The sequence below is a fragment of the Salmo salar genome, chromosome 01, assembly GCF_965601325.2.
Source record: "Salmo salar chromosome 01, fSalSal1, whole genome shotgun sequence".
Lineage (NCBI taxonomy): Eukaryota > Metazoa > Chordata > Actinopteri > Salmoniformes > Salmonidae > Salmo > Salmo salar.
Genome location: NC_138291.1, coordinates 28,948,892 through 28,971,081, shown reverse-complemented (window position 1 = coordinate 28,971,081; position 22,190 = coordinate 28,948,892). Strand labels below are relative to the sequence as shown.

The 22,190-nt window shown below is 44.9% G+C and overlaps 1 protein-coding gene across 3 annotated transcripts; it reads right to left on the bottom strand.

Annotated features, from left to right (window-relative positions):
* Positions 1 to 1,717: 1,717 nt before the first annotated feature.
* LOC106593771 (exocyst complex component 5) lies at positions 1,718 to 21,435 on the bottom strand. 3 transcript variants are annotated; one of them, XR_001325970.3, is made up of 19 exons: positions 21,208 to 21,435; positions 19,557 to 19,651; positions 18,754 to 18,901; positions 18,387 to 18,581; positions 15,409 to 15,473; positions 15,119 to 15,147; positions 14,912 to 15,021; positions 14,660 to 14,704; positions 13,710 to 13,850; positions 13,514 to 13,596; positions 13,209 to 13,418; positions 12,828 to 12,975; positions 12,609 to 12,717; positions 12,331 to 12,451; positions 12,093 to 12,179; positions 11,871 to 11,979; positions 11,380 to 11,595; positions 7,934 to 9,506; positions 1,718 to 4,660 (listed from the first exon to the last, which is right to left on the bottom strand). XR_001325970.3 is itself a non-coding variant. In XM_014185184.3 (18 exons), the coding sequence occupies exons 1-18, from the start codon at positions 21,232 to 21,234 to the stop codon at positions 9,318 to 9,320; spliced, it is 2,127 nt and encodes a 708-aa protein (XP_014040659.1). In that variant the 5' UTR covers positions 21,235 to 21,435; the 3' UTR covers positions 7,636 to 9,317. The 3 variants fall into 3 exon arrangements, 1 of the variants encoding a protein (XP_014040659.1); XR_006769495.2 differs by lacking the exon at positions 1,718 to 4,660 and having other exon boundaries at positions 7,636 to 8,108; positions 9,200 to 9,506; XM_014185184.3 differs by lacking the exon at positions 1,718 to 4,660 and having other exon boundaries at positions 7,636 to 9,506.
* Between the last annotated feature and the right edge of the window lie 755 nt (positions 21,436 to 22,190).

Sequence of the window (22,190 nt, the reverse complement as noted above, 5' to 3'; positions counted from 1 at the left end):
CAATTGAGCCAGTAAATAGTGCTGATTGCAGAGGGGTTGGGATGGTAGGATGGCACATGGCAGTGGGATGGGGGGGCACTGTGTTAAAGTAGATAGAGCCCTGCCACAGGCTCACTAATCACACTGCACCTCCCACATTGACAGGCCAGTTCAGGGCTAGGCTGAGGTTGTGGCTGGGTAGCCAGCAGGCACTCAGGATGGTTTCCCATGGTGGATACAGTATGTAGGACTGACCAAGCCTGTTCATGTTTGCTACTGTTCACTGCAATAAGCCAGTCAAATCAAATCAAATTGTATTCATCATGTTTCGTAAACAACAGGTGTAGATTAACAGTGAACTGCTTACTTATTGGCCCCAACGGGGCGGCAGGTAGCCTAGTGGTTAGAGCATTGGGCCAGTAACCGAAAGTTTGCTGGATCGAATCCCGAGCTGACAAGGTAAAAATCTGTCGTTCTGCCCCTGAGCAAGGCAGTTAACCCACTGTTCCCTGGGCGCCGAAGACGTGGATGTCGATTAAGATACATTTCAGTTGAAGGCATTCAGCTGTACAACTGACTAGGTATCCCCCTTCCCAATGCAGAGAAAAAGAAAATAGAGAAATAATAGAAAAGTAAAACACGTAATAATAAATATACATTGAGCAACGATAAATTAGCTATATGTACCAACACCGAGTCTATGGAAGGGAAGTGTATGACATTTAATGAAAAATAAAATGTTATTATAGTTGTGAATTTAATAAGGAATATTGTAAATGACTGTGTGTAACTGTATTTATTTTTATGTTATTGTTTTTACATAAAAAAAATAAGCCACTGATAACTTTGCCTAGAATATCAAGTCTGAAAAGAGATAATTAACATAAAAACACTTCTTAGATTTGATTTACCTTAAAAAAAATCTATTTGCTATTTGTGTGAACTGAGGTGTCCAGGTTATCTGCTGTAGTCGGTGTGTCCCAGTGTTGTCTTCTCCAGGCTAGTACTAACACTAGCACTACAGTGTGGACACATCAACACCTGTCAACAGACAGCCTGTTAACCAGACACACGATATACTACCGTAGATCAAATCAGATTATCACACAGTTGCCATCTCAAAGGGAAGTGATCTGTCACAAAGGCTTGGCCAGGCTCAGTCAGTCAAGAGTGTCAGGAAGTTAATTGCAAAATGTGGTGGTCTCGTAAAGGTAAATTCAGTGCGATGAGATACCTGAACCTCTATTCACTCTTTTATAGACTTGATAAACTTGATGACCTTGATAACTTTGGTCTCAGGGATTGAGTGAAGGAATAATAAACCATTATGAAGGTATGATAATTATATGTTCAAGGTCACTTTATAGGTTGCTTTTCAACAGAAATGTACATTACCGTAATATGAGTAGCATGTGTTGAACAATGTGTTTAAACTGCAGCGGACAATTTCCGCTGGATAAGAAAAAACTTGCCTCATATGCACTATAAAACATCTTCTAATATAATATGATAACATTAATAATGATTTTAGAATATATATTTATATTGTAATATCCCCATGTCTAATTGTGTGTTGTGTAAGTTGTTGCAAGTGTAGAACTGATATCTCAAACAAATATTGCTTCCACATAGGCCTATCTTATGATAATATATCTACAATTACAATAATATTGAACTAGCCTTAAAACACTGTAATTACACAATTATAGATTATTAATTATATATATCAAATACAAAATGAATCCATATTTATCCTTTAATCATGAACATGTAACAACAGTGTGTTACGTGTGAGACAGTGAGATATTCACATTTTAATATTGAAAATAAAGGCCTAATTGCATCCTATACACTCACAGGATATTTAGCAAAACATAGAAATTGTTGTGCAAATGATTTGATGTACATGTAGTACAGTAAGCCCAGACATTGACCATAAAACCCCTCGATCAGGCGATCCCCCTCTGTACAATGCTCTCATTGATACAGTGTGGATGAATGCTCTCTGAAGGTATGCCAAACAGCATGCATTATTTGATGTTTAATCCCTCGTGTATTATGACTGGAAAGTAATTGTAAGTATTTGTATTTGTTTCTTTTGCTGTGGTGTGTTCTGGGTAATTCTTAATACCTTCCAGAGATTATACGGTAACTCCCAAACTCCCATGATTATAATTAAGCCTGACTTGGATATAAAATGAGCAAATACCAATTTAGTTTTGCAACGTGTGAGGGAGCATCTCTGTGTTTCTCCTCTGTGTCCCCTTGTGTCTCTATTTCTGTATATGCTCTGGGATCTGTGTTTTATGTTTGATGGTTGTCTCTGTGTCTGTGTGTGTTGAGTGTGTCTGTTTGCCTGTGTGTGTGTGTATCACTGTGTCAGAGGAAAGTCTTGCTGGAGAAGAAGACGGGCAAAGGGCAAGTTTGGTGAGGCATGGAGACTGCAATCATCTCCCCTCTGGCAAAATTCACAAGAATTCCCCCATCCATGCTCTCTTCTTCTTCTTCCTGTTCTCTGTCTGTCATACACTGTCTCCTCAGCTCTCTCTTTCTCTCTCTGTGTCACTTACAAAGGCAGCGGTTTCCTCCTCCAAAATGAGGCCACGCACGGAAGGTATGCAAATGAATCATTGCTCATGGATTAGAATGGGACACCATATACCCTAAATCATGATTGTCAATCATGGCTGGGGATTAAGGGATATGGGTTTACAGACCTAAAAAAGCAAAATTTCACCCCTCAGGCAGATCCCCATTGTGAGCAGCTCTGAGGAAGAGAGAGTTCTTCAAGGGAGGAGAGCAATACAAGAGCACTACTGCCCTCTGCTGGCCTACTAGAGGTACTGAACCATTTCTACAGCAGCACGGCTACTCATTCCACATGGGAAAATACTTGGGAGGAGAGCACAGAACACATTCATTTACATTTGATCTACCCTCAAGGCAAATGCTTGATGAAACAAAAGCATGTGTTTTTGTGTTGACGTAGTGTTTCATCTTTAGTCGAGGAGAGAGCTCTGTTTCTCTCTGCCAAGTGTGGTGGCTCAGTGGGGTGCTGCAGATGTTTGTATTGGAAAACAACCCAAACCCATGATCAAGACACCTAACTGCTCACATCCCAGGGTTGGGTGAGTGCTATTGAACCTAGCTGTTGTTTTGTGTGTATGTATGTGTGCATGCGTGTGTGTGTGCGGGTAAGTGATACAGATTAGCAACTAAAAGTAGCATTGAGACAATTTATATTTGGATTTCTCGTGAGAAGTCAACCCTGTTTATCATAGACAGAGATCCATGCTTAGCTGATTGTGTGTGCAGGCCTCGGAGACAGATCCATGCTTAGCTGATTGTGTGTGCAGGCCCCGAAGCCCGGAGCCCTCAGTCAGAGTGCCAGTCTGTTCCTGTGGAGCAGTCAAACAGACAAGCCCAGCCAAGAGCGTGCACAGCACAGGCATCGAGCCAGGAAACAGCTCCGCAAAATGATGAATAGTATTAATAGAGTTATGGCGCAGAGGGAAGGAGTGGGAGAGAACAAAGCACAGCACTGCACGTTGGTTTCATATTATCAAAAGGATGGTGGTGTATGATTAAATGATTCGAGGGAGGGCTCAATTGGGCCACAGTGGACTAGGCCTTCACTATGACGAGTGAGGCGAAGGAGGAGAGCATTGGCATCAGTCTCATTCTGCCTAGTGAATTTCCAGGATGCCCAAGACTAAAGGTGGCATGACACCTGTGCCATGTTGGGCCTGGCTGGCACACTCTGGGCAGTGGGTCAAGGCCAGGGCAAAATCTACAGCACATTAAGAGAGCCTGGCGGGGTAAGTGTCTGGCACGATGCCCACCTCCTGACTCCTGTTCTAAGCCTCTCACGTAGTGACATCCTGGAGAATGGCTTTTGAAAAGGGGCAGCACATGAACAACAACCCATTCTATCTTTCAATTGGAAAGCACCCTGTTTGCAACCCCTATCATAGCTGTATCCAACCTGCCTTTGATTACACACTATTAATATGCACTGGGACTCCTTTTGCATCTCGACTCCCTCTTTTCAAGCCATACTGTAGATGTCAAGTGACAAATGTCTGATATGAAATGTAGATAGGGACAACAGGCAGTTGAATAGCACCAGTTATTGTTGGCTCTGGCATCATTAATCTGATTCCCACATCAAAGAGGCTGATGAGGGGTGTTGTATGAATACAAAGCTGCCCACAATACAAGTGTTAATTACTTGGTGTCTATTTTGAAGGGGGATCCTTAACACCCTCCCAGCCTGGCTGCTACAGCGCCCACACCTGAGTCATCTCTCTGATGATGGCAGGAAAATCAAATACATAAGTGAAATTGATACAAGCCGCCGGCAGACGAAAGAGCAAGTGCTAATCACTATGCATCATTAGGTGAAGATTTAGCTTAAATGTGTTTAGCAGGAATTAAGCAAAGCTGTTGTTGACATGGATTGACTGCTGTAATGCTTTATTGTCAGTGCTCCAGGAGGCAGAGGGAGGACCGGCATGTATGGGAGGGAGACGCCGAAAGCAGGGATTTGTGGGATTCTGAAGGACTAGCTGGGCTTGTAGCGTAGACAGAGTGGACAAACTGAAAGTGCTATGACATCTTAGTGTGGAAGAGTGGGTTGCTGGAAGAATGGTGTTGAGTGTGGATGATGGGGGAGAATAACCTGCGGAGAGAACAAAGATATTGACGGACAGAGCAGAGGACTGGAGGAATCAGACTTCCTCTTAACAGAACACACAATAAATGGAGATTCAAGAGTTGTTGCTGTTGAATATGTAGCTTAAGTGGAACACTCAAGAGGCTAGCGTTTGAAACAATGTCTTTCATTTGAATACAATAACACAAGCCAAGAACAAATGACAAAACAATCAATCCACTTTTTATATTGCCTAATGAGGATCACTCGACAAGGAGACATCTTCCTTCCTGAGGGTGTGAGTGACAGAGAATTAGCCTGGTGACACTGCAGGTTGGCAAGTTTGGTAGCTTAAGAGAGGGGCACTCCGTATCTGGCCATAATACAGGTGTAATTGCTGGCTGAGCTCTACCTGAGCCTGCTGGGTGAGGATAAAGCTCAGGGGGAGTGGAGGAAGAGAGAGAGGAGGGAAAGTGAATTAATGGGTTTGGATGCATGTTCTGCATTTCCTTGTGTAGGAAGTTAAGAAATGATTGATAGATAAAAACATGGACAGTACATATTTGGTATTTTTACAAGAAATTGAATAAGGTTCTTTGGCTACATCCAGATGCTTGCATTCTTGCAGAACTGCCTTGATATCGGCACAGGAAAAGGCATGAGGAAATAGTGCCTTTGGGAAAGTACTTTAAGGCCTTATTCTAAAATGTATTAAATTAGAAACAAATCCTCAGCAATCACATTTTGGAAAATGTATTAAAAATAAAAACCTTATATAAAGTATTCAGACCGTTCGCTATGAGACTCGAAATTAAGCTCAGATACATCCTGTTTCCAATTATCATCTTTGAGATGTTTCTACAACTTCATTGGAGTCCAGCTGTGGTAAATTCAATTGATTGGACATGATTTGGAAAGGTACACACCTGTCTATATAAAAAGGTCCCACAGTTGACAGTGCATGTCAGAGCAAAAACCCAAGCCAGGAGGTCGAAGGAAAGTCCGTTGAGCTCCGAGACAGGATTGTGTCGAGGCACAGATCTGGGGAAGGGTACCAAAACATTTCTGCAGCATTGAAGGTCCCAAAGAACACAGTGGGCTCAATCATTCTTAAATGGAAGAAGTTTTGAACCACCAAAATTATTCCTAGAGCTGGCCACCATGACAAACTGAGCAATCGGGGGAGAAGGGCCTGGGTCAGGGAGGTGAACGCAATGGTCACTCTGACAGAGCTCCAGAGTTCCTCTGTAGAGATTAGAGAACCTTCCAGGAGGTCAACCATATCTGCAGCACTCCAAATCAGGCCTTTATGGTAGAGTGGCCAGACGGAAGTCACTCCTCAGTAAAAGGCACATGACAGCTCGCTTGGAGTTTGCCAAAAGGCACCTAAAGACTCTCAGACCATGAGAAACAAGATTCTCTGGCTTGATTCTTTGGCCTGAATTCCAAGCGTCACATCTGGAGGAAACCTGGCACCATCCCTATGGTGAAGCATGGTGGTGGCAGCATCATGCTGTAGGGATGTTTTCAGCAGCAGGGACTGGGATAGTCAGGATCGATACAAAGATGAACAGATCAAAGTACAGAGAGATCCTTGATGAAAACCTGCTCCAGAACGCTCAGGACCTCAGACTGGGGCGAAGGTTCACCTTCCAATAGGACAACAACCCTAAGCACACAGCCAAGACAACGCAGGAGTTGCTTCAGGACAAGTCTCAATGTCCTTGAGTGGCCCAGCCAGAGCCCGGACTTGAACCTGATCGAACATCTACGGAGAGACCTGAAAATAGCTGTGCAGCGACGCTCCCCATCCAACCTGACAGAACTTCTGCAGAGAAGAATGGGAGAAGCTCCCCAAATACAGGTGTGCCAAGCTTGTAGCATCATACCCAAGACGACTTGAGGCTGTAATCGCTGACAAAGGTGCTTCAACAAAGTACTGAGTAAAGGGTCTGAATACTTATGTAAATGTGATATGTTTCTTTAATAAATAATCAAACATTTCTAAAAACCTGTTTTTGCTTTGTCATTATGGGTGTGTAGATTGAGGGGGGCAAAAAACTACGTAATTAATTTTAGAATACGGCTGTTAGGTAACAAAACGGAAAAAGTCAAGGGGTCTGAATACTTTCTGAATGCACTGTATATCTTCCTCAACCAGGGGTTTGATGGAATTTAGAACAAGAACAGTTTTCAATTTTTTGGTCTCCGTCTCCAGACAGACACCCCTACGTGTGTTTGTGTGTGTAAACGTGTGTCGATGCAGGAGCTGCTCAGACTGTGGCGGCTGACGAGTAAGAGGGAACAGTCTTATCCAGCTCTCCAGTATTGACAGTGTTACTAATCCCCTCCAACTGCTCAAACACCCCCCCCCCCATCCCTCCCATTTACCCAGGCAGGGCGTCCCTGGGGGCAGGCTGTGCCTTAGCCTCCTCTCCAGTTATAGTCTCTGGCCGGGGCCCATTCCCCCCACTCCTACCCAGGCAGCATGTATTAATCGCCGCTAAAACAAATAGTTTTCAAATGTTTGGTAAAAGGCCCAGTGTTTGCACCAGGGCCTAACAAAATATTTTTTACAAGCTATCCAGTTGTGATTAGGGCTGGGAGAATTTAATTTCTGTGGCATTGATAATAATATTAGCCTAATTAATGATGTTGTTTGACTTTGCTCAGCACCCTGTGTACCTTCTACACAACACTAGCCAGCCGGAGCTGTGGCTGAGTGCTCAGCCATCTCCATCTCGCCCCGTCTCTCTAGTCCATGACGACTGCACACATTTCATGAACCGCTAGATGTCTAATCCCTCGAACAGATTCTGTTCCTGGAGTCTAGAGAAAGTTACTCTTTTAGGGAGAAATTACTCTGAGTCTGACATGTTAAGAATACCTAATGAGTTCTAGAAGTCTATTCCTATCACTTCCAGCACCAAGCCTACTCTCTCACTCAGTTCTTACATTTCAAACTCTTTCTTCACTGTTATTGTTAATGAAAATGAGACTAATTAAACAACATTTTTTATGACTCATTAAGGTAAACAGCAGTACACTGGGAATAGCTTAGCATAATACATAACTTCAGGTTTGGTCTCACCGACACTGATAGACAGACAAACAATTACCACCATACAGAGGCACAGTGATCTTGACCCTCCCTGGCCCCCTGTAGGCCCCGTGAAGTCCACTTAACTTTCACTCATTATCTCCTTAAGCGGTGAAGAGAAGTCCACAATGGAGACCACGGTTGGTAAGCCTCGTTGGATAAGCAGGTGTCGATCTATGCAATTACAATGATTCACTGACCTCTCGCACCCGTCATCTTAGCCACAGACGGACCACCCAGGACCCCCGAGTGGTTCTCAGACATGATTACGGCTGGGATCACAGCCAGTGTGTTGACCCCTCACCTCTCCCTTGAGGTCAGAGAGAGGTGGTCATGTGACTCTCTCTGCCAGGCACAGCGGAGCTCTTTAGCAGGCTTGGTTCGGGAGGAGAGAGAGAGCGAGAGAGAGAGAGAGAGAGAGAGAGAGAGAGAGAGAGAGAGAGAATGTTGGTGAGAGTAGATTCCTCTGGGAGTTCTGTATGAGGGGTGGCTGTTTCCAGTATGCAGTCAGTCAGTGCCATGACAGGCCTGAGCTATGAAGAGCTCAACTTTGTCTTTGCAGTAGCTTTAAAGTCTGTTCCTGTGTACAAGTGCAGCCACAGAATATACATTTGGCACAATCAAAACAAAATATCTCTTTATGTTAAGTTGAAAGCTTGGAAATCAAGGTTCATATTACCGGTAATATGACACAATCATGTTTTGGTGGATTAGTATTTCAAAACAAGAGTCATATACATTTAAAATTCCTTGTGTTGCAGAAATCAAGGGCAAAATGCAGGTAAATTTAGGTGAAAGGTGCAGTGAAAATGTGTTGTTTTACAGCACGTGTCAAACTCATTCTACGGAGGGCTGAGTGTCTGCAGGTTTTCATCCTCCCTTGTACTTGATTGATGAATTAAGGTCACTGATTAGTAAGGAACTCACCTCACCTGGTTGTCTAGGTCTTAATTGAAAGGAAAAACCAAAAACCAGCAGACACTAGGCCCTCCATGGAATGAATTTGACAGCCCTGTTTTACAGGGTCAGTCATAGTAGTATCGCACCCCTGGAGCAAACTAGGGTTAAGTGCCATGCTCAAGGGCACATAAACAGATTATTCACCTTGTTGGCTCGAGTATTCAAACCAGCAACCTCTCGGATACTGGCCCAATGCTCTAACCCAGGGTTTCTTAAACTTTATCAGCTCGAGACCCAAATGAGAAATTGACCGTCCTCCCGTGACCCAAATCGTCCTCCAACAACCCAAATTAAAAAGAAATAGTGTGTGATTATGTATGTATTCTCATAACTCGACCCACCTCCCACAAACTCAGGGCCCACTTTGGGTCCCGACCCATAGTTTAAGAAACCCTGCTCTAACCGCTAGGCTACCTGTAGACCAACTGTGAATGGCGGTGGTCTTTCTTGGCCTCTAGGACAGACAAAGCAAAAGGTGCTACTGCAGATGAGAATGAAAGACTAACTCAGAGAAGACTCCATCCAGGTTGGCTGAATTCCGTTTCCATGGTGAGCTTTGTGAAATCATAGGCCGTGGTCATTGGACGGACCGAGGGCTGGACAGCGACGCATTGGCCAGGGCCATTAGCTGAAGTGTCGTCCCAGTCTGGCCTGGCGGTAGTCCACTCTCAGCTGTACGAAGGCGTGCAGAAGGTTCCGGTCCAGGTTGGTGAGCTGCTCGCCGGAGCAGACCTGTTTGAGGTTGTCTGGGGCAACCACCAGGAGGTTACACAGGGCGTGGAGTGTGTCAAAGAGCTGCAGCACAAGAGGAACCTGGGGAACAGACAGTAAACCATTAGGAACCAGAGGATCCTGGGGAACAGACAGTAAACCATTAGGAATCAGAGGATCCTGGGGGACAGACAGTAAACCATTAGGAACCAGAGGATCCTGGGGGACAGACAGTAAACCATTAGGAACCAGAGGAACCTGGGGGACAGACAGTAAACCATTAGGAACCAGAGGATCCTGGGGGACAGACAGTAAACCATTAGGAACCAGAGGAACCTGGGGGACAGACAGTAAACCATTAGGAACCAGAGGATCCTGGGGGACAGACAGTAAACCATTAGGAACCAGAGGATCCTGGGGGACAGACAGTAAACCATTAGGAACCAGAGGAACCTGGGGGACAGACAGTAAACCATTAGGAACCAGAGGATCCTGGGGGACAGACAGTAAACCATTAGGAACCAGAGGATCCTGGGGGACAGACAGTAAACCATTAGGAACCAGAGGAACCTGGGGAACAGACAGTAAACCATTAGGAACCAGAGGAACCTGGGGGACAGACAGTAAACCATTAGGAACCAGAGGATCCTGGGGAACAGACAGTAAACCATTAGGAACCAGAGGATCCTGGGGGACAGACAGTAAACCATTAGGAACCAGAGGATCCTGGGGGACAGACAGTAAACCATTAGGAACCAGAGGATCCTGGGGGACAGACAGTAAACCATTAGGAACCAGAGGATCCTGGGGGACAGACAGTAAACCATTAGGAACCAGAGGATCCTGGGGGACAGACAGTAAACCATTAGGAACCAGAGGATCCTGGGGGACAGACAGTAAACCATTAGGAACCAGAGGATCCTGGGGGACAGACAGTAAACCATTAGGAACCAGAGGATCCTGGGGGACAGACAGTAAACCATTAGGAACCAGAGGATCCTGGGGGACAGACAGTAAACCATTAGGAACCAGAGGATCCTGGGGGACAGACAGTAAACCATTAGGAACCAGAGGATCCTGGGGGACAGACAGTAAACCATTAGGAACCAGAGGATCCTGGGGGACAGACAGTAAACCATTAGGAACCAGAGGAACCTAGGGGACAGACAGTAAACCATTAGGAACCAGAGGAACCTGGGGGACAGACAGTAAACCATTAGGAACCAGAGGATCCTGGGGGACAGACAGTAAACCATTAGGAACCAGAGGATCCTGGGGGACAGACAGTAAACCATTAGGAACCAGAGGATCCTGGGGGACAGACAGTAAACCATTAGGAACCAGAGGATCCTGGGGGACAGACAGTAAACCATTAGGAACCAGAGGATCCTGGGGGACAGACAGTAAACCATTAGGAACCAGAGGATCCTGGGGGACAGACAGTAAACCATTAGGAACCAGAGGAACCTGGGGGACAGACAGTAAACCATTAGGAACCAGAGGATCCTGGGGGACAGACAGTAAACCATTAGGAACCAGAGGATCCTGGGGGACAGACAGTAAACCATTAGGAACCAGAGGAACCTGGGGGACAGACAGTAAACCATTAGGAACCAGAGGATCCTGGGGGACAGACAGTAAACCATTAGGAACCAGAGGATCCTGGGGAACAGACAGTAAACCATTAGGAACCAGAGGAACCTAGGGGACAGACAGTAAACCATTAGGAACCAGAGGAACCTGGGGGAGAGACAGTAAACCATTAGGAACCAGAGGAACCTGGGGGAGAGACAGTAAACCATTAGGAACCAGAGGAACCTGGGGGAGAGACAGTAAACCATTAGCGTTCTGCTAGGAGGAATAAATCCAACCTTTAACTAGGCCAAGAGGCATTTATTCAGTATCATTACTAGCTCTACATGATGTCAACTGTTGCTACATGCGTAATGATGCTAACTCTGGTGTGACCTCTCACCCGGAAGTCCTTGGCACTTTTGCGGTACTCGGCCACGTCGCAGATGGCCAGCATGCCTCCCATGGAGCTGTAGCTGTACTGCTGCAGGTGCTCGTGGATGAGGCGGTGGAAACGCACACCCAGCTCCGTCAGAACTGTGTCCACGTTCTTACCGTCCATGGACTTCCGCACACGCTCTACCTGCCGACTTACATACACACAAACCTTGGAGCAGGCCTGGGGAGCACAGGGAGGAAGTAGGAGTCGGACTATGTAGGTTTGGTGTCAAAGGTCAAATTAATAAATGTGCAATAAAATTATTAGCAACTTCTACAACTATGAAGAATTCTCTGGTACTTTCAAGTTAAATACAGTTTTAAAAAAAATACACAGTGAAATTCGACAACCTATTCTGAACTGCCAGGAGCAGTGTGTTTAACATGGTTTTGATTCTCGCTTTGCTTTTCATAAATGAGACCAGAGGTGGAGGTTGGGTGCAGTTCACTACTTACTGCGGTGCACTGGATCATGACGTTGTTCTCATCTTCAGGCCTGAAGTCTGTCTTCTTCTGTTCCGTAGCTAGGATGTGCTTCATCTGTCCCACCATGCAGTTCAGTGTCCTGCAGAGAGAGGACAACACCATGACGACCACCCCTAACACACTAATAGGATACATTCACTCACTTCCCATGATGCTGTTGATAACATTTACAACACTTTGTGGTTTACTGACCTGTCTATGCCTGTGTCCAGTTTCACCTCCATCTGTTCAATCACCTCCTTCTTCTTGTGCAGGCACTCTGTCAGTTTGGGAGACGAGCTGGTGGAGACAGAAGGTCCATGAAAGGTCAAAGGAAATAAAAACTTAACACAGAACAACTTTATCTGGACAGCATGAAGCTAGCTAGAGAGTTGCTACCTTTTAATGGGGGGGGTGTGTGTGTGATTGACAGTTCAGGCCCCACGCTAACCTGATAAGAGGCATCAGGTGGTCGTTGAACTGCTTATCAAACAGGTGGAAGATGGTGTTGGCCTGCTGGACCACATCCAGGAAGTACAGGTTGGCATTCTTGGCATCAGCTGAGGGAATGGCTGTAGAAAGAGAGAAACACACCACTTTCCTTTAAAAAAAAAAAAAGGCAAAAGAGAACAACAGAAGGATAGGAAGATGAATATACAACACCTACAAATGAAAAGTATCTGCTCAAGGTTTCGCAGCCTTTACTGTGTTAGTGAGAGTTAGATGTACCGGAGAGGCCGATCTCCAGTGCGTAGTCGATGTGGTCCACACACAGGTGCTCCACCAGCAGCAGGAAGATGGAGAAGGCGTTCTTGGGCAGGTCCGAGGGATCTGAGAGCTGGTTCACAACACACAGAGACAGGACCTGATTTACTCTCAGCACTCTACAGAGATTTACTGCATGCAGTGTTATTGTCTCTCCTGTAGGTGGCAGCATAGCAGCCTTACCCTGTTGCACCTCTCGAAAGCGTGGCGCGTCTCCTGGAGCAGGTTGACCACCACCTCCTGAGAGAGGAAGGTCTCTCCGTGGGTGTCAATGCTGGGCCCCAGGGGCAGGTTGGTGCGCTGCCTGATCCGCTCCTTCAGCTCTTGGATACTGGGGGGGGAGCATTAATACACTTAAGGAAAAGGGAAGAGTCTGAACTCAAAGACAGGACCTTGCTATGATGAGGAGTGGAGAGATGAGGAGCGTACTATTTAAATACATTTAACTATTTAATCCAACTGAGATCTGACCCCAAGGATGAACAAGAAGTATTGGGTAAAGGAAGAAAAGACTGAAGAGAGGGTCAGGGGGTATTGGGGTAGAGGTGGTCAGTCACTTCCTACCTGCCCCCACCCTGTGGGCGTTTCTGGTGGTTCTTGGAGTCGTAGTAGCGCTGAAGGATCATGGCGCTGCGTGTGCGGAGGTAATCTTTCTCCATTTCAATGTAGCTCTCCAGATAGGAGGAGAAGATGTTTTTAATGAGCTTAGACAGGAAGGTGTGTTTGTCTGAGCCCAGGTTGAACTCGGTCAGCTTGGAAGCCAAGGCCGTTGTCCTGGAGACACAGGGTAGCCACGGTTTCAAAAAAATTCAGAATAGATGGTATGAGTTGCTTAGAGTGAGCGGTCAAAGGGTGAACAGCAGTATTACCTGGTATAAAGGTCATAGAGGTTTTTGAGGTATTGTTCTACATCAGAGTGGCGGGTTTCATCCAGTTTTTCTTTTACGTGGGCCTGGAACACAAAACTGCTTAGTCAGTCCATCAGAACTGGGTCAGCGAACTAAGACATTTTTAAACCTTGTGGCAGCTGAAGATTTGGTCAATAGGAGAGACTGTCCACTGTACCTGTAGTTTGTTCTCAAAGATGTTCTGGATGAGTTTGGCCATGACGGTCTCGGGGCTCTGGAAGACCTCTCCCACCTGCTTGTTGACCCGCTGGCAGAGGAGTGCAGTGTCTTCAAACACATCACTACGCATGTACGCCCCCTGAACGCAGACAGTCAGACAGAGTGCAAAAGAGAGAGCGAGAGAGAGGGTTAACCCCATAGAATTAGGAATTAGAATACTAGAATGGATAAAGTCTTATGCCAGTATAAACGGTCAGCCATTTTGGTCAGGGAGTTAGGCAGCCAGTGTGCTGTGATAAGATGGTGTAAAACAATGAATTTGAAGATGATCTGCACAGTATGTTTAGTAGCTAGCTAACCAGCTAGTTTAAGTGGAATGATTCCATATATTTTCAATTTAACTGCCAATATTCCATACAAATGCAGTCAATCCACAGCCATACACTGGCTGAAATCAGATGATGATAGGACTTAGACAAGTCAGAAATGCAACAAGTAGTGATATTGTATTATAACACTCACAGCTTTCCAGGGAAACAAACATTGAGACATTTATGGTCTGTTTACATATATTTTTTAGGCTATTTATACATAACATTTATATTACAATATTTTAGGGTAACAATAATTCTATAACACTAATTCTGATATATCCCACCTTAGTTGCATTTTTCTGCCTAAGTAAAAGCAGGAAATGCATCACTTCTTTACTAATGCCTCTACTGCCATTCATTCCAATTAGAATGGTTTGTATTTTAACAATGGCTACCATTTTCATCCCATTCTGGAACTTTGAGGGTTTATGACAGAGATCCTATTAAATTACTAGAGGGGCTATGTTAAATCCAGACCTCAGAACTAACCTGCAGTGAGACTACAGAAGCACGCAGGTACTCTATACTGAGCTGTTATAAAGGGTTGATGTTCAACTGAACACTACACACTCACCTCCTGGCACTGCTTGATATATACATCCACACAGTGTGCATAGCCCTGCAGGAAACATAGACATGTCACAATCACACCTGCATCACTTCCACAATCTAACACCACCAAAAAATGACAACAAACTGTATGCATGGTTGCATAGATGCTGAATGAGACACAAGAGCATATTGTAAGTTACAACACAACTCAAACAATAACACACATTTCCTTTAATATGGAGACATGAAAGTGTGTCCAGTGTTTGTGGGTCACCTTGAAGTGTAAGAGGACCGCAGCGACTTCCCGCATGCGTCCAATCTCGCCCCTACGCTGGGCCGCCGTGAACTCCTGGATCAGCTGGCGCTCCAGGTCGTGGTATTTACCTAGACACAACAGATTTAGTTGCATTTCTTAGCCTGGCTGTGTTATCACTTGTCCATCAATCAGCAACAAAAGAGCATGTTGAACGCAAACACTCACTTGCAATCTTGGCCTTAACATCTGCAAACCTGTTAAGAGGACAAGGATAGAGGCGTTCATCAGAGACATCAGACATTTAAAAAGACAAACCCAAAATGGAATAATGTGTAGTCCCTCTGATTTGAAGTGAGTTAAATATATTCTCTCCCTCAGACACAAGTTAGTGCAACCTAACATTGACAAAAATACTTCTGATGTTTCTATGAGATGGGTAGAGGCAGAGTAGCAGCACCGATACTGTTTACATTATACCACGGAGCTCGTGTAAAGCTGCCTCCAGGACTACTCACCTGTCGAATGGCAGCTCCTGGGCTATGAGATGCAACTTCTGAATGATATCAGCAGCTTCCTTAATCTGGGAGAGGGAGAAATAGGGGGGAGAGGGAGACAGAGGAACATAAGAAATGGACATCCAAACATCCAGAGAGCAGAGCAGCAGTAGCAGCATCGCCACTTAGGGGATCATGTTAAACCAGCCCTCCTCCACCTCCTCTCTGTACACCACGGAGATGATAACAAGCAGCCGCCGCTCACCTGGCTAACAGCAACCACAGCAGCCCTGAGTTAGCAGCATATCCAACTCTGTATTGGTATGGCTCCTCTGAATGGGCTGTAATCCCACAGGAGCCTAAATTGCCTTCAATAATCTGTCCGGCCAGGGATATCTCTCTAAAGAGGGGCCCTGTCGAGAACCGCCCACTCCCCCCACCCGACATACACACACTGGCTGAAAACCCCAGACCTAGGACAGGCCCACCGTCCGCAACTCCCCGGTTGCTGCAGATGCCTGCCTCAGCTAACATTATTACTCCGCTCCCGTGAGGAGGATCCAGCCTTTCTGCTCGGCGAAGGTTTTCTAAGTATCTGTCCCCCAGCTAAGATTAGCTAAATCCCATGTAAGTAATGTAGCCGTCTCTCTGCAGTCAGGGTTTAGCAGCACTTGTCTCCACGCTGGCGGCCCAACCCTCCCTTTCAGAAGGATTAGCAGAGCCTTCCCCCTTCAGCTATTCACTCGCAGCTTTCCTCTTTCCTCCTCGTCTGGAGGTATGCTCAGAAAAAGGGATCTGTCTGCAATTTCCACATCATGCCTCTCTGGAAGCATTCTCATCCCATGTCCAGCTCCTGTCTCTGAGATTGATTACCGTTTTCCCACTAAAAGGAATTGATTGAGAGAATCCCAAACTCTTCAAAAACAGCTATGATATTCTGATAATACACTATCAAATTTTTGAGGGTTGATAGTGAGGTCACTCAGATGGTTTTGAACCCTACAGACGGGTTAGCTGACAACGTCACAAAAACAATGCGAACGCTTCAATGGGGCAGAAGGCTGTGGTGTGTTGCTGTGATTCTGGATAGCCAGATAGCTAACAACAAGGACAAGAAACTGCCATGTTGAGAAACGTAGGTGGCTCATTTCAACTCACTGTACACTATATATACACAAAAGTATGTGGACGCCTTCAAATTTGTGGATTCGGCTATTTCAGCCACACCCGTTGCTGCCAGGTGTATAAAATCAAGCACACAGCCATGCATTTTCCATAGACGAACATCGGCAGAATGGCCCGTACTGAAGAGCTCAGTGACTTTCAACATGGCACAGTCATAGGATGCCACCTTTCCAACAACTCAGGTAGTCAAATTTCTACCCTGCTAGAGCTCCCCCAGTCAACTGTAACTGTTCTGTTATCGTGAAGTGGAAACGTCTAGGAGCAACGACAGCGCAGCCGCGAAGCGGTAGGGCAAACAAGCTCACAGAACAGGACCGCCGAGTGTTGAAGCACGTGGCATGTAAAAATCGTCTGTCCTCAGTTGCAACACTCACTCCTGAGTTCTAAACTGGATCTGGAAGCAAAGTCAGCACAAGAACTCTTCGTAGGGAGCTTAATGAAATGGGTTTCCATGGCCGAGCAGCCGCACACAAGCCTAAGATCACCGTGCGCAATGCCAAGTGTCGGCTGGAGTGATGTAAAGCTTGTCGCCATTGGACTCTGGAGCAGTGGAAACGTGTTCTCTGGAGTGATAAATCCCGCTTCACCATCTGGCAGTCCGACGGACAAATCTGGATTTGGCGGATGCCAGGAGACGCAACCTGCCCCAATGCATAGTGCCAATTGTAAGGTTTGGTGGAGGAGGAATAATGGTCTGGGGCTATTTTTCATGGTTCGGCCTAGGCCCCTTAGTTCCAATGAAGGTAAATCATAACGCTAAAGCATACAATGACGTTCTAGACGATTCTGTGCTTCCAACTTTGTGGCAACAGTTTGGGGAAGGCCCTTTTCTGATTCAGCATGACAATTCCACCATGCACAAAGCGAGGTCCATACAGAAATGGTTTGTCGAGATCGGTGTGGAAGAAATTTACTGGCCTGGTCAGAGCCCTAACCACAACCCCATCGAACACCTTTGGGATGAATTGTAACGCCGACTGTGAGCCAGGCCTAATGCCCAACCTCACTAATGCTCTTGTGGCTGAATGGAAGCAAGTCACCACAGCAATGTTCCAACATCCAGTGGAAAGCCTTCCCAGAAGAGTGGAGGCTGTTATAGCAGCAAAGGGGGGGACCAACTCCATATTAATTCCCATGATTTTGGAATGAGATGTTCAATGAGCAGGTGTCCACATAATATTGGTCATGTAAAGTATCTTGTTACTGATACTGTCTCTTTTTTGGGGATGTTTGACTGATGTCACGTCTATGCTAATATGGCTAAAATTTGTTAGCTAGCTAAACAACAACCGGAGAAATGTCTTTGAGAGACAACAAATGCTAATTGTGCAAATTAATTTGTTTTCAATAAACATTGGAGACGAAATATAGTTTACATGTTGTCAACAATCTCAGTCAACCCCGTCTGTTTTGCCCCATAGTTGCACATGCATCGGTTGTTGCTAAACAACCAACCCATCATTAGGAAACATAGATTAATTAGGCCCAGTCTACCTTGCACCTTAAGGCAATTAAGACAGACATGAGCATGTTGACATCCATACCAGTCAACCCGCTAGCTATTGTCAAGGAGTAAATGCGAGTATATTAATCCAAATTAGCTAAGGGTTTCAACTAAAGGGATCAATTCCACAAATTAAAATGGGTGGTTACGTCATAATCCTGTTCATTAACTAATTTCAGTTCTTAATATCTTTCACTGCTGTAGTGTTTTTTTTTGGTTTCAACGGTCAAACTCAATCTTTTTTGAAAACATAAAAAGGTCAATCTCTTTAGGACTACATGTGGGTGGATGGTAGTGTATGTATCCTGACTTTTTCTGGGTTGTTGAAGACATCACTGCGCAGCTCCCCATCCAGGAACTCATTAAAGTAGGTCATGAGACGCTGGGCCTCCACAGCCCTCTGCCTGGGCGTGTTCACGCCCTCCAGCTGGTCACCAAGGTGACACACCTTGGTGGCCACATAGCTGATGTGCTCGTCCAACTCCTGGAAGTGCTGGAAGGCTACCTGTATGGAGACAAAGAGTTGTGCAAAAAGAAGTCACATGTTTAGTGACATGATTGATGAATGTGGATAAAACAAAACATTTTCTTCAGAAAAGTGTCTGTCTACAGGAGAAACTCCTGGGGATTTGGGGTGGTGGTGGGTGGTTAAGGGTCCGGTGGGCCAAGAAGCTGACCTGGTTGCTCCTCTGTAAGTCCTGTACTTTGTGGGCAAACTCCTTGGCTTCTCTGTGACACTGGTGCTCCAGCTTCTCCACCCGCCGCTGGATCTTCTCATCCAGATGCTTCAGCTCCTCTATATGGTTCTCAAACTCCTCCAGCAGCCTGGAAGGGAAGCAGGACAAGGGCTTTAACACACTGCAGGCCTACCTCACATTGGTCTAGAGTAAACACTCTATAGCCATAAGTCCACTTGCAGTACAAGCTGGCCTTCAACAGTCTTCATTGATCTACAGTCATGAGTTTTACAGCAAACAAAGGGTAGGGAAAAAATGCTTTACTATATTGCTAGCATGAGTGATTGAGTAATATGGGGTTAGATTTGTCCTACTAACCTTACACTCTCTCAGTTAATATTTATAAATAGCATTGGGGGCTTAATTCTTGGGTCCCCAGAATTCAGAATCTCTACAAACTGGAAGCTTCGTCAGCTGCTTTTAAAGTGAGGACTGTGGAGCAAATGTTGTAAGTCAGCACCATATTTAACAGAGTAGGAAACATCCCAAAATGATGAGTATATAATCTCTTGGCTAATTCCTTAGGCGGTGGCTACAGCTTAGGCACATCGCCCATCCCTTCCCAACGCACATACATTCCCTCTCTGTCAGTTACTGTATGACTCAGAACTTGGTGGCCTCCCATAATGCTCTGCCTCAGAGTTATCTTCAATGGAGGTTTAAATAAAGCTTGCTGTATGGTTGGGACTAGAGCCATGATTATAGTGAGTCTCTTTAAAGCCATGTCTTTAGTACAAGACAACCTTTTGGGATCGAATGCCTCTGCTCCTCCTTTGGACCCTCCTCCAGGGGTTCTCCAGGCCAACCTCTCTATGTACTCGTCTGCATCAAAGGGCTCCTGTGGATCATATCATATCACACACACAGTAAATCAGTGTAAATGGTGTGTATCTTACATGACATGAGCAATACTGGACCAAGCTGAGGAACGGTCAACTCTGTTCTCTTATATCGAGGTGGGGTTGAGTTCTGAAAATGCTTACCTGTACCTATGTTTGTTCTGTACAACTGCGGTCCTTCTGCGGGGTGCTGAAATTCTACGTAAACTGAAATCACTTCAAAAAGTAGGCTACCTGCCAGTTCGATTCACCATAATAATTCCTTAATAATTTTGCTATAATTAATATACGTTTCTGCTTATAATTTAAGACATTTGGTAGGCCATTTGTTTGTCAACTATAGTTTGATACATGCAGCTTCTCTTCTGTCATAACTTGTTGCCCCAGAAGACCAAATAAAGTAGTGCTCACCAGAATAATGTCTTACATCAATGGAATGAATGCATTAGTAATCTAGTTAACGCTGGTAAAATTGTCTGTTTTGTTTAGTGACCGGGGTGAAAACAGTGGAAAGATTGGTCCTGTGCAAAATGTCCAAATGTCATCAGCTTGACCAGTTTTAAGGAAATGAAAAGCTGAGAAAAATACCAAACAGGTTTCTGATAAGACTTCAGTGTTGGTGCATATTTGATGTGGTTGAAATACTGTCTGATGGCATAACAGTGTCAGGGATAGCACATTACACATACATTTGCATTTTCTCAAGAGATGCTGAAAGAAAACATAATATTTCTTCACTGCTGTTCCCGAGACAAAATTAACATTTGTTGTATAATTACACTGCAAGAAATGAATAATTCTCCAGGAGTTAATATTATATTACGCTACATGTGAGCGGTTATAGGCCGACACTCAGTGTCCATATTTCAGTGACTAACCCATATGAATTTAAATGAAGCATATTATGTTTAGTCATGTTTACAGGGATACCCATGAGCAGGATATCAAAGGTGCATGTAAACAGCTTTTCCCGAATAAGACCTTAAACGGGATAGGAGTTACTATCAGTAATAATATGCGCATGTAAACGTAGTCACTGCTTATAGCTAACACTGGGCTAGCTCTTTCACCGACGGTAGTACATTATTGGGCCAACACCGGGCGTGACAAGCTAGCCAATGCAACTGTACACCAGTATACAATAACAAAAAACATAGTAGCTAGAATTAACATTCACTGCTGGAAAGGCTCTGTTGGCCATCATATGTAGGTAGCTACACGTTTGACAATATCACATCAACATATCCCTGGATAAACACAGCACTGTCAACTGTATAGCGAGTGGTAGCTACCTAGATGATGGCAGCTTCCTTTCAAAAACGCGATTCACACTCATTATAGTTATCTGGCTAGCTAGCTATAGCGAACGTTAGCCAGCTAGCTATAGCCTAATCTGTTAAACAATAGGCTGGCTAGCTTGCTAGCTCGGACTTATCGTCATATGGATGGATAGCTAGCACTGACTTCTCCATTCTCCACCTAGCTAACATTAGATAGCTACCTAGCACTAGCAGACAGCTATCCCAACAATACTAGAACATGCAGTTCAATTTACCTCGAATAGTTGAGCAGTAGTTGACATGTTTTACTTCGATGTGCAATGTAGAAATTGCAAACTAACAGTCGGGTATGACAGACAACTGATTGATCAGCTGGATTTATATTTTACCCTTTATTGACAACAGTTACACAGCTCTACTTCCTGTATCCAAAGCAATACAAATCCCGTGCTGAAGAAGAATAAAAAGGTTGGGACTGATCGTTGCGAGAGTGCACTGCGTAAAACGCATGCACCAAATGTTTCTTGATTGGTCCAGGCAGTCACACTGTTATAAAAATAGGAAGGACATTTTGCAATGAAAATAGAACGAAACAGAACCTCATTGTTAATTTGATAGAACATCAGTTGTGTAAATTTAAAATGAAACAAAATTGCATTATTTTTCCTTTGTCTATTTTAGGATTTTACTCATAGATGTATCACTGAAGAGTCCTGGTTACCATATTTATTCATAACCTCAATCAGTCAATAACAGTCATTACTGGCCAAAATGAGTGTGAGGGCATTGTGGATTATAGAGTAACGTTATATACGAGAGGGGGAATCTGTAGTTGTGCGTTTTTTCCAGATTTGTAATGCTTTTTTTCTTCTTCTATTCTCTGATTGTACTGTGCATGTACTCATTTTTATTATTCTACTTTCAACGCTGTCAGCAGGCTATGTCATCTTTGTGATTGTGCAGTATTTCGTCTTCTTCTCTAACACATGCGATACCCAACAGTGGAGCAGCGTGCTAAGTGTCTGGCCAGCTCCCTGTGTGTGTCTGTCCCAGAGGATGTTACTGTGCTCCAGCTCCTACTCACAGCTCCTATTACTCACAAACCCTGACAAACTGTACATGGCTCTTTGAGATGACTGTCTCCACCAGCAGTGCTCACCAGCTATGAAGCTGCATGTGGAGGGTCCCAGTGGAGGGGTCCTCTGGCCAGTGTTGGCCATTTGCCCCTGGTAGATGGCCCCGTCCTCCTCTGGCCAGG